At 53.7% G+C, this 11,598-nt stretch overlaps 1 protein-coding gene across 1 annotated transcript; it reads right to left on the reverse strand.

Annotated features, from left to right (window-relative positions):
- Window positions 1-2,687: 2,687 nt before the first annotated feature.
- M406DRAFT_256777 (uncharacterized protein) lies at window positions 2,688-11,401 on the reverse strand (the record flags this gene model as incomplete). The annotated part of the gene is made up of 10 exons (XM_040917122.1): window positions 2,688-2,997; window positions 3,055-4,921; window positions 4,990-5,666; window positions 5,736-5,911; window positions 6,027-6,113; window positions 6,585-8,858; window positions 8,926-9,040; window positions 9,155-9,516; window positions 9,578-11,098; window positions 11,348-11,401. The coding sequence occupies 10 exons, from the start codon at window positions 11,399-11,401 to the stop codon at window positions 2,688-2,690; spliced, it is 7,443 nt and encodes a 2,480-aa protein (XP_040776982.1).
- Between the last annotated feature and the right edge of the window lie 197 nt (window positions 11,402-11,598).

Raw genomic sequence — 11,598 nt, forward strand, 5'->3', positions numbered from 1 at the left:
TGCAGGGCTATGTATATGTTCGTGTCATGTATGTCTTGTATGAGGTGATGACGGGTTGCGTGGTTGACGACTCAAGGCTGATTTTCCCCTCCTGACTGCAGGATATGCCTTTTTCCTTTTTTTAAGTTTTCCCTCCCTTTCCCATTTCACTTCTCTCCTCGGTCGATGAGTGATGATGGTGATTATCTATCGGATGATTGGCTGCACTGCCTCGACGCTTGCTCCGTTGATCACTTGTCCAGCTCCCCGGCACTCCGTGGTACAAGGCCCAACACAGAAAAGTCTATTAGACGACGAGGCAATATTAGCAACATAGCCTCACACACAGAGAGCTGGAGGTACAGAATACAGCGTACGTCCATCCATCAGAGTTGGGACGGGCTTTTCTTCTTTGGTAAGTCCGCTCACCTTTTCGTCAACGGTCCAATCCACGCAGCAGAAGGACTTTCCTTCTTCTCCCTCAAGTGAGAGAGAGAGAGAGAGCAGACTAATGTAACACTCTGTTCTCGCTCTGCGCGGCCTGACTGGTCCAACCCACGACGAGAAGCTAACTTCATTTCTTGTCTCGCATCAGCTGGACCCAAAGTACGTATATGTGAAGTGTGTGATCGGCCAGGTCACTCAGCTGAGGCACAGGACAGCAGAATCAAACCGGGGAAAAAAGATTTGTCACGGGCAGTCGAGTGAGTTTCTGAATGGCCGCACCTCGAGAAACTTCCCTTGCCCTGTTGTCTCCGTGTCCGTTTGCTTGGGGTAAATAAATATTGAATCCCTCGCAATGATGGTCAGGTCTTGTGATGTGTCTCAAATCACTGACTGGGAGCGACATACAGCTGTCAGAAGTTTTACAAAGTGAGTTACATTGCCCATTGCGGCTGAGGACACGCCATTACGCAAGCTGCTGGACACAGAGATGAAAGGGGGGGGGGGGGGCGCCCACCAGCGTGAGAGAGACCGAAGATACCCAGAAACGGTCCCTTGTCATCAAGTGGTAACGCTGAAAATGTGAACAAACCGGACAAGCGACACCCCGTAGCTCATCCATCAGCTCGATCCCATGGAATCTTGGCTGCTGGACTCGATGAACCTGGCATCACACGAACAAGGCGAGCCCTGGCCAGCCAACCCACCGCTCCTCTTCTTTTCACCGCTGTACGCCTCTATCGCCACCACCACCACCACCACCACCACCACCACCATCACATTCCGTCCGTCGCCTCTTTGCTTACTTATCTACATGTGTCAACGGCCCGAGTCGAAAGAGGAAGAGGATTAAGACCTCGGCTGCTCTATTCGTTTGATACGGACCAGACAGAAAGAGAGAAAGAGAGACAGAGGAAAGATGCGCGAGAGAATGGTAGCAACAAGTCAGGCCCGATATCATTTACCCCATTTTGTGCATGTGTGTATGTGTCATCTCACATACCATCGCGGCTTGGCTTTTCTTCTTTTCTTTTCGGTCCTTCTCTCGTCAACTTGCTCGCAATTTCTTGCCTAAAGCTGACCTTTGGCCAGAAGTGGCTTGAGTGCCTCTCTCTCTCTCTCTCTCTCTCTCTCTCTCTCTCTCTCTCTCTCTCTCTCTTGTCACCAATATCTAGAGAAATGGATTAGTCCGCAAGAAGATGGACAGACAGACAGACAGCCCAGTAGCCGACCTCTTCCATAATACAAATCACCCTCACATTGAGAACCACACTCGGCTCGTGATGTGTTATATCCTTAAAAGGGGGGGGGGGGGGGACACTAAGCACAGTGACATACCTACTCGAGCCTAGGTCTATATTCTCGATTTTATAACCGGGATAAATGTTCGTATGACTTACGTTCAAACGAACTCCATAAGATGGACAGCACGGGAGGAGAAAAGGGCCTATCGGTGAAGGATCGGTAAAGCCGGGTTGATTGCCATGGTCTGGACGACTCGAACCACATGTAAGCATGATAGGTGAACACATACATTGAGGGTGAGTGCTAGTAAGGAAAAATTGTGTTTCCTCAGCGCGAGCTTAGCTTACCTCGACACCAATATCCAAGGGAGGAGGGAAGAGGATTTCTCGTAAGGCTCACCGTCCTTTTGGAGATCAATGGCTTGAGAGCAAGGGTACCTCTTCTCCAGCATTACACATAACCGGCTCGAGGGATTCCTCCTGGACGAATGACCACGGTGGTGGGCGGCAGGGAACGTTCAACTTCACACACCAGATTTTATCAGATATTCAAGACGGGAAGACGTCTACAGTCGTCAAATGGGATATATCCTCCAATGAAATATTGCCTCAACCTTTCTTGCCCCTGGCCACAATGCGCCCTTTCTGTCTTCGTTTAAGTCCTTGGAAATTTGCCAGATAGAGTCAACATACATCTCGCCAGCACGATTTTTCAAACTCCCAAAATAGCCTGCTTCTTTGCTGTATCCGATGGCGTCTCAATGTCTCCATTCCGAGACCTGGCGTCGACGCCCTCAATGTCGTGCCCTGACACTCCATTCCCGTATCAGTGATACTTCAAGAGCTACACTCATTCCTTCGTCAGTTCAATACGTCCCAGCGTTGATGATCAGCTGTGTCATTAATAATCGTCAGCCTTATGGTCCTTTTCTCCACTCACGTCACTCGGCTTTCTTGAGCCCGGCTACACGAAGACAGCGAGGCCGAGAAGTCACCGAGGGGAACAGGAGGAACAGAGTTTCAAAGGAAGTTGAGACAACTCACATCGATCAGCCTCTCGGTCTGGGAAAAGCACTGTTTATCAGGCTCCTCCGTCGGGTTCAGTGAACAAAACCGCCACAGGCCTCCGAAACCCATATCATCGAGGATGTCATTGAGCACCGAGGTAGCCATGGATCCATTCCCGTTGCTCGTGCCTGATTCCATCATCGCCGTAGCGAACTGCGGATTCGACGTCAGCGTTTGCAAGAGCCTGTGGGCTGACTCTAACGTCGATGAGTTTTGGCAGTGCAGGAGGGTGTCATCAAGGATGACCAATATCGGACCGCAGCTGCTGATGATTAGCGGATGAAAAAGAGGACCCCGGGGGGGGGGGGGGAGGGCTCACAATTGCATAATCACGCCCGGTCGCCCAATAGCGAGCTCGTTGAGCCAGTGCAGCAGGCGACTCTGGACCGCATCTTCGAGAAACTGGAAGTCCACCAGCTCGATGGCCGTGTTCAGCAAGAGATCCTTATCCTGGACGCTGCTAAGCCTCTCCATCGAACGGGCCTTCTGCACGCCTGATGGACTCGTGGGCGGGGTGATACCAGCCTGCCAAAGGGCTTCTCTCAGCTCCTCAGGCGCCACCGCGCGGGAGAGGATGAGCGAGAGATAAGGCGAGTATGGCACCTCTTTCAGATGTCTTGTCGACGGCGTGTCTCCATCAGGCGTGCTGGCAGGCAAGGTTGTCATCTCCAGGAAGGTAGCGAGTACGTGCAGTGCGGTTGTCTTGGTCATGGTATCTGACAGGCCGCGGGCGAGGCATGCACACACTGCGAAGTGGAAGGTCTCGTTGCTGAAGTGAATGCCGTAGAAGTCATCCAGCGGTTGTGCCACATTCTCGAGCTGGTCACGGCCTTGAAGCAGGTGCGCCACCAGCTTCACACCGCGCATGTCGCCCGAGGTATTGATGTTGGTCAGCACAGACTCAAGGAACACGGCGGCGCAGTTGAACAGCGGAGGCGGGACGAGCCGCAGCAGAAATGTGGCCAGCCAGAACAGCTGCACACCATAGCGGGAAGTGGAAGGGAGTTTGGCCATCATCCGTGACAGCGCTGTCACGATCGCGACCAGCATCTCGCTGTTCCCATCGTCGCCACTGAACCGCGTGATGCTGATCCGCAGCGCAACGAGGACTTGGTACAATAAATCATCGTCCACCTCCTCCCTGGCGAGACAGCCCATCACCGAGAAGGCACGAGGCTGGATTGCCGGGTTGTTCTGGAAGGCCGTACTGGCGACGAGGCTCATCCAGCGCGAGCGCCAGGCATTGGCCATGTCTGTAGACGGAGCAGCAACAGAGCAGATATCGAACATGATCCCTGCCAAGGTTTCCGTAGCAGCCAGCGTAGGACCATACTCCTGCGTTGTGGACATGGAAGCCCCGTCACGACTCGGGTAGTTGGGGGTGATACTCCAGATGTCTGTTCGCGATTCCGACAGGGATTCAAGAAGCCCTCTGAGCTTGGTCTGTCGCGCCTCATCCAGGCTGAACGAAGTGCAAGCTGCGTGTACGGAGTTGATTAGCAGACGGTGTACCAGAACGCGTATGTCTGAGGCTCCAGTGTTGGCAAGCATGGTGACGATGTGAAATATCTCGGGCAGGTACATCTGCGCCTGGATACCACTGTCAAATGACAGCGATACGCAGAATTGTAGCAAGATGCAAACCTCTGGCCATACGACGTTCTCTGGCAAATGCTTGCTCTGCCGCATCGACGACCGATTCAGGGCCTTCCGGAGTCGGGTAATGATCTTGCCTCGCAGAGTGATGCTACCAATCGCGGTGACGATGGAGGTCAGTGTCTCGGTCTGCTCGTCATGTAGCCCTATGCTCGATGCTGCCTTGATTACTTCGTCCAGGAAGATATCTAACAGGACCTCATCGCGCTGAATAGCTGGCCAGATGGTCTGTTCGAGCGTGAACCCCAACGTTGGATCAGACAGGGTCACGTCGATGAGCTTTCGGAAAAAGGTTGCAATCTTCTCACGGCCTTTGTCGCTGTCAGCTTCGGCCGCCAGGATTGAAGATCGCAGGCCAGGCAGCCATGGTGCTAGGTACGCAAGGCTCAGGGGCTTCTGCTCCTCGGAGAAGCTGTCCCAGCCGACAAAGAACTCGTTCAGAAAGTCGGACGTCAGCTGCGGCTCGGTCTCGGCAAGGGCTCTGCTGATGTCGATGATAAAGCGGGAAGGGTCCAACGGCACCGCAATATCTGCATGTAGTCAGTTAGAAAACGGGAGGTTCTGCTCCTTAACACATAAAGAGAAAGAGAGGACATACCTTTCGTGCACATGACCCTCGATGCCGTCGTAAAATTGAAGGCCCTGCATAGTGCACCCAGCAGATTGTACGACGACAATCGCAGAACATGGTCTGGACTCGCCAAGTTCGTGAGAGCCAGGTTCAGCAACGTTCCGGGAACATCTTGCGGCCTTATCAACCGCTCGTACAGCTTCAGCGATCGAGTGTCTTTGCCATGCTTGGCCTTGGCTGTACGGATGGTTTGGAGGATCTCAGCTTTCTTTGGGCTAGTGAAATATAAGGCAATCTTGCCATTGTCGGCCCTCAGTCCGAAAGCAGAGTCATCGTCGGTCTTGGTGTTCACCGGTGCCTCGTCTATATCACTTAGACGGAAAATGTCATTGATATTGGCGCTTAATCGGAAGTTGGGGTGCACTTCTTGCTGATCGGCCGTCGTTATCTGCACGAATTGGCTACCCACCATGATCCGACACAGAATCGCGCCTTTCGTCTTCGACAATCGGATGACGGGCTTGAAGTCGTATCGCGTATCGGCGAACACGCTGATGGTCTCCTTGGGTAGATGGAGCTGCGTGAAGTGGAAGTGGTTCTGCAACTCCTTGATACTTCCAATAAGATGGTAGTCAATCTTGTTTGGATTGAAGACGCTCGTATCTTTCTTTGTAGAGACTCGGAGAACACGGCGCAGACATTTCCTGGCACCAGACTTAGCATCTATCAATCCAGAAACCGGGGGGTCCCCGTGCCGAGCTTTCTGCACCTACCGGAAAGCGGTGTTCATGTTGTAAATATAAATGCGAGTAAGCTGCTTTGACAGCTCAGAGGGGGTCAGAAGCTCCAGCTTGTGAAGCAGCTCATCCTGAGGCTCTTCGCTCTGCCCGTTGAAACACGTTGCATCAATCAAAAGGCCAAACGGCTTATGCCACATACGACTAGCGATCTAACGAGAGAAAGTCAGAGACCATTGGGACTATCGACAGCCAGCCTATTCCACGGGAGATGATCCTGTTGGCGGCAGTGTGAGTTCAAGCCAGCGGGCTGTATCTTTTACGTACCTTCAAATAGCAGTAGATCAGGGTATCATAATCAATAGACTCGTCATCGATATTCCTCAAGATAATGCAGATGATAGACACTCCATCCTAGAATCGCAAATCAGTCATCACTCACCCAACAAGGAGGCAGCTGCAGCCGCAGCTATTGAAACGAAAGCGGGCTGAGAAAAAACCATAGGAACATACCTTGCTCTCACCACCGTCATATACGGCCCTGGTTGTGACGAAGGACTCGGTGCTGCGGAAAGCATTACGAAGCATGAAATTTTGGAACCGGGAGTACGCAGGTGGGCTGTTGGATGAGATTACGGGTCTGTTCCATGTGACGGCTAACGATGGTGGGCCTAGATGCGAGATGAGATGTCGAAGGGGTTCCAAAACGGGTGAGCGTGTGCGTGTCACCTCTGCTGGTGACCGCACAAAATCCCTTCGTTCCTGCGACGTGAGCCGTTGCCTGACCTGGTCCCAATGGTCGTAGAGGAAGCGATGCAGCGCGACACAAGAACCGAAGTCAAATGATTCTGCCGTACTTGGCGGGTCTGTCTTCTCGGGTGCTACAGAGATTTCGCGTAAGAAGGTGGTGACTCGGTATATGTTTTGTGTGAGGAAGTCGTTCAAGGGGAACATGTAAGGTTCTTTGGCCCCGAACAGCACATTATTGGCCAGGTTTTGGACGACCTTGGCGATCAGCAGCAAACCTCTGCGCATCTCCTTGGACGGAAGCGTCGAGACCAGGCCCTCAGCCTCAGGAGCCACAATCGCTGGGCAAAAGAACCTAAGAAAGATGAAGGCGCCCACCGCGGTGTACTTGGCCTCAGGAAATCTAGGCATCACCGCCGTGGAAATGATGCTGCAGATTTTCCGGAATGACGACGGGATGCTGGACGATGAGTTGCAAATATCCTCGATGAAGACCTTGGCAACGATGCGCAATTGCAGGGCATTCTTCTGTAGCTCGTCTGGTGTTGCAACCCTTGCTGGGTCCAGCTCGAGATCGAGATCTTTAGACGTCATCATCAGCCGCTCGAGCACCTTTTGCAGTGTGCCCTTGAGATACGCCATGCCCTTCCACTTGGCGTAGATGGAGAGCATTTTGGTTGCAACACATGTCCTTCGCAGCAGCTCTGACTCGTTTTCCGTATCCTCGACCTCCTGCTTGATGAGGGCCTCCAGCAGCACAAAGCTGAGACCTCGGGTCTCGAAGATGTTCAACAGGGAGATTGTGACCTCATCAACCTCGCTGCTGGGACAGACGGAGCTGATCGCGGCGGCCAAGCTGGTGTCTGTAGTGAGCAGGTCGAGCAGCTCGTCGTACTTCTCTGTGACCGCGGTGTCAGAAAGGTTGCTGAACTCTGTGCCCTGCACCAGGATGTTATAGAGGACTTTAACAAATGCCGTTCTTATCTCGACATTCTCGTGATACCCTATACTCAGAGAATGCTTGAGGCCAACGTCGATGTTCGCAGCCAGAAGGTTGGACAGTATGGTGATCGCCAGCTCCGAGCTTGTGATGCTCTCATCCCTTGCTGCGGTGCCGTGTTCGTGTCTGCCCGCCTCTGTGGACTCCAGGTTCAGCAGCGACAGAAAACGGTTGAAGTACGTGTGGAACATCTGTGATTTCAACTCGCTCGCGCCGACATCCGACTGTCCTTCACCGGGCTGCAAAGGAAGGCGGTAGGTCATCTCGGCAAGTGACCGCAGACAGGCCTTGTCAAGATCCTTCTGAACCCGCATCGCATCATCGAAACGTGCAGGCCCTGATGCTGCAGCAGATTCCGCCCGTGGCGATCGCGGTCGAGTGATCCAACTGAAGACGTACTCCAGAAGCTGGTTACGGATGCGCACGTCGTCTCTCAGGTTCAGATGCTCCTTCTTCCTCATGAGAGACTCAGAAAGCTGACAGACTTTGATCTTCACCATGAGGCTGTTTCTAGTGTCCGAAACGCCATCTAGAAACTTGGCAAAATTGAGCGCTAGAGCCCCCAAGTTCACAGACGATGCAGCACCCAGGTCCGAAGGCCCATCTAGTCGTTCCACCAGGGCTCGGAGGAGGGAGATGGACTGCTCGGCGAAGATGATTTCATTCTCGACCCCCCTCGCTGTCGATTCGAGGGCTCCGGTGAACAAGACGTCAAGCTGCTGCTCGAGTGCTTTGAACAGTGACTGATAGAGAGCTGGTGCTGTCTCGACGGATAGCACCTCACGCATTGCCTCTCGCACCCGGACATTGTTGCAGCCAAGAAGCTCGATGCTCACCCTCAGATATCCGCTGAGCATCGGCTCCTCCTGGTTGTCCAGCGACAGCTTGTCAATCCACTTGAGGTCCTTGAGGGCAGGATCGTCGATAATGGCTGACTGGTCCTCCACGCACACACCGCCGAGGGAGGCGAGAAAGCCCGAGTAGTTTCGCCACTCAGCGAGGACTGCCTCTGGTAACGCTTCAGGGGCAAGAGTCGAAACTTCTTTGGATAGCTTTACCCACTTGTCGAATGCACATGCCCAGGCATCAAGTATACCGGCACTTGGATACTGCATACCTCTCAACAAGCTGCGGACTCGCTTTTGAAAAGCAACCAGTCCGGTGAAGCGGAACTCGCGGGATGCAATCTCCCGAAACGTACTGCCATTTCGTAGCAGTGCCTGGATCGCTTTGGTCGTTCCAGCAGACGCGGCCTCGATAGCCTGGCATTCCTCTAAGAATGACCCACAGCAGTTGATGACCAGCTGCAAGGTTTCAATGTTGGCTGAACAGAGCGCCACCAGCAGTATTGTCTCCAGCTGTGTGGATACAGTCGCGCGCTCAGGGATGTCTTCCGGTAGATTCGCCAAATCCTGCGCATTGGGTCAGCTGTGACACGTATTGATTACAATATTTGGACTCTCTCTCGCTGACGCATACCTTCAGGGCCCTTAGCAAGACAAGCCTAGATTCAAGGTATCCATTGATCGAGGCGATAGTTGAGCCCAGGTCCTGAGTGCCTATCCGGTCGCAGATATCTCTCAGCACGAGCGACCTGAGACAAAGAAGTCAGTCTGGGATATCGAAGTGTGTATGCAGAGAAAGAAAAGAAAAACAAAAAAAAAGGGGGGGGGGGGCGGCGGCTGGGTGAAGCGGTCAGGTTACTTACGTGGTTCTCCAGATTCTTTCCCTTATCTCGGGTGACGAGAACCACCCTGATTTTGACCATTCGTCCATAAGCTTGGCGTTTGAGAAAATGCGCGTCATCATCTTCGAGGCTGGTCGGCGGATCTCATCATCCGAGGTGACCAGACAAGGTAGGAAATCCTCAAAATAGCCTTGATAGTCAACAGCAACAGCCGCCTTGTCACCGGAAGTCGATGCCTCTTCTGTAAACAAATTGCTAGGGCAAACATTCAAGTACGTGAGTATGTGTTGGATTAGGTTGTTGTTGTTGACCAGCTCCAAAGCCTTGCGGTGTGGTGCGTCCTGATCACTTGCGCAAGTCTCGGCGAAGACTGCTGCAAAAGTCTGCTTCAGATGTCAGCACGAGTTCCATCTGGGCTCAAAGAACTTGTATAGTTATGCATACCCTCATCTGGACTTTGATGAAGTTGATGGTAAGCTGATTGAGCGCCTTGTACCTGCCTGGATCCTCAGAAGTAGCAAAGTGTGCAGCAGCTTGTATAAGGGCAATCTTGAATCCTAGTGGGGCTGCCGGTTTGAGACAGTTGGGCGCGAGGGACTCGATACAACCTTCGTAATTGAGATCCGTTAAGCTCACAAAGGCGGCGGTCATGATGTCCTGCTCAAACAGCACAGAATCGCTACCTGATGTGTTTCGGCGGAACACGGCGTCGTGGACTTCATCCTGGACATCCAGAGCGTAGCTGATGAAGGCCGCGTCGCTATTGAGGTCAAAGTGGCGGGCAGCGCGCAGGAGCAACACGAGGCAGTATGCAGCCTGCTCGTTCCTGTTCCTCAGCGACTTCCGTAGGTTCTCTAGAAAAGCAATCTTCTTGGACATACTCCCGCCTTTGGCATCTCGCATGCTGCTGGCGACCTCAAACACGTCGGGCAGGAGGAAGAGCAGTGTGGTCTGGAGCGGATACTGCATAAACCGCCGTCTCACACCATCCGCCACAGACTCGGACCTCCCATTATCGAGCACCACGGTCTGGGTCATGTCGAACAGCGTATCGGGCCCACCATCTAGCCTCCTGTGGCTCGTATGTAGCTTCACGAACTCTTTGGGCTGGCGGTCGAGCCACCTCGTGATGAGCAGGGGTGTGACGATGGCAATGGTGTCCTGGAATTGCCTCCGGAAGTGCAGGTAGCTGGAACAGATCTCCTGAATGATCAGACCGAGCTTGTAGGAATCAACCCAAAAGCACCCCACCAGACGGAGCACGACCAAGGCAGTACGTTCATCCTCGACAGCCGTGATAGTCTGAACCGTGGAGCTCTGCACCGACGTTGTGGTCCGGATCACATAGATGACCTTCCTAAAGTACTCGAAGGCGCCCGACCAGCTGGAGGCGACGACGAACTCGCAGATCGTCCTGGCATGGCGTTCCACCACCTCCACGTGCGAATCGTAGAGCGTCTGGCTCTCTAGAGAGATCTCGCTGTCCGCAAGGTCTGCAAAGCCCGCACCCACCTCCTGCACCGCCTCAAACCTGTCCAACAGGGTCTGCGTAGACAGGGTGAAGCCTTCTGGGAGCGGCCGGGTGTAGATCTTGAGGATATCGAATATCCTGGTGACCAGAGCAGAGTCCAGGGAGTGCCGGGGAGGATCCCTGGACCTCACGAATGTATGGCTGCCCGGGGAACCGGCCTCGCCCAGCTCCACAAGCCCATTGTTCCAGTGACTGGAGCAACAGTCGGCGAGCAGGCTGACGATGTAGAATTCTGAGTTGAGGACATGGGGCGGGTGACTGGCAGCCGTGCCAGCGGATCGGTAAGGTCGACCGAGGTCTTCCAACAGTGATATCAAGGCATCGATGACGAGGGCGATAGACGGGACGCTGATCTTCAGCAGGGTGGCACGTGTTATGAGGACTATGTCGTCTTGATAAAGGTCCTGGACGGTGGTTCCCGTCCGGTGTGGAAGCTAGATTGGAAGGTAAAGCAAGGCGTCAGCACTGGCGAGTTCTTTGCATTAGAGGGAGAGAGGAAGACCCGTGTTCCAACCCCCCCCCCCCCAACCTCTATTCATGGCTCTCAGTGGCAGCTTTTTCTCTTCCTCTCCCCCCCCCCCCAACTCCCCCCCAACTCGCCCCCCTCACTCCTTCTTTCTTCCCATCATCCTGATCTTGACTGTAGAAAGCAGAAGCACAATAACACAAGCACAAATTCTCACCCGTGTGGTTAGCCTCTCGACAAGGCATCCGACCAGACCGCCATCAGCGTTCATTGTGGCGAGCGATGTAGGGACGTGTCGCCCTGATTTGCATGTTTAAAGCAGCATGCCCTCGTTGGGCCGGATCGGGGTCGTTTCGTCCTGCCCTGTCCTGAGAGAGGGAGAGGGAGAGAGGGGGGGGTTGGCCTCCTCAAGGACAGTTCCAGAGGGTAGCAGAGCTTATGTCCGAGCGGGTCGAGCTGGGAGGCTGC

The sequence above is a fragment of the Cryphonectria parasitica genome, assembly GCF_011745365.1.
Source record: "Cryphonectria parasitica EP155 unplaced genomic scaffold M406scaffold_4, whole genome shotgun sequence".
NCBI lineage: Eukaryota > Fungi > Ascomycota > Sordariomycetes > Diaporthales > Cryphonectriaceae > Cryphonectria > Cryphonectria parasitica.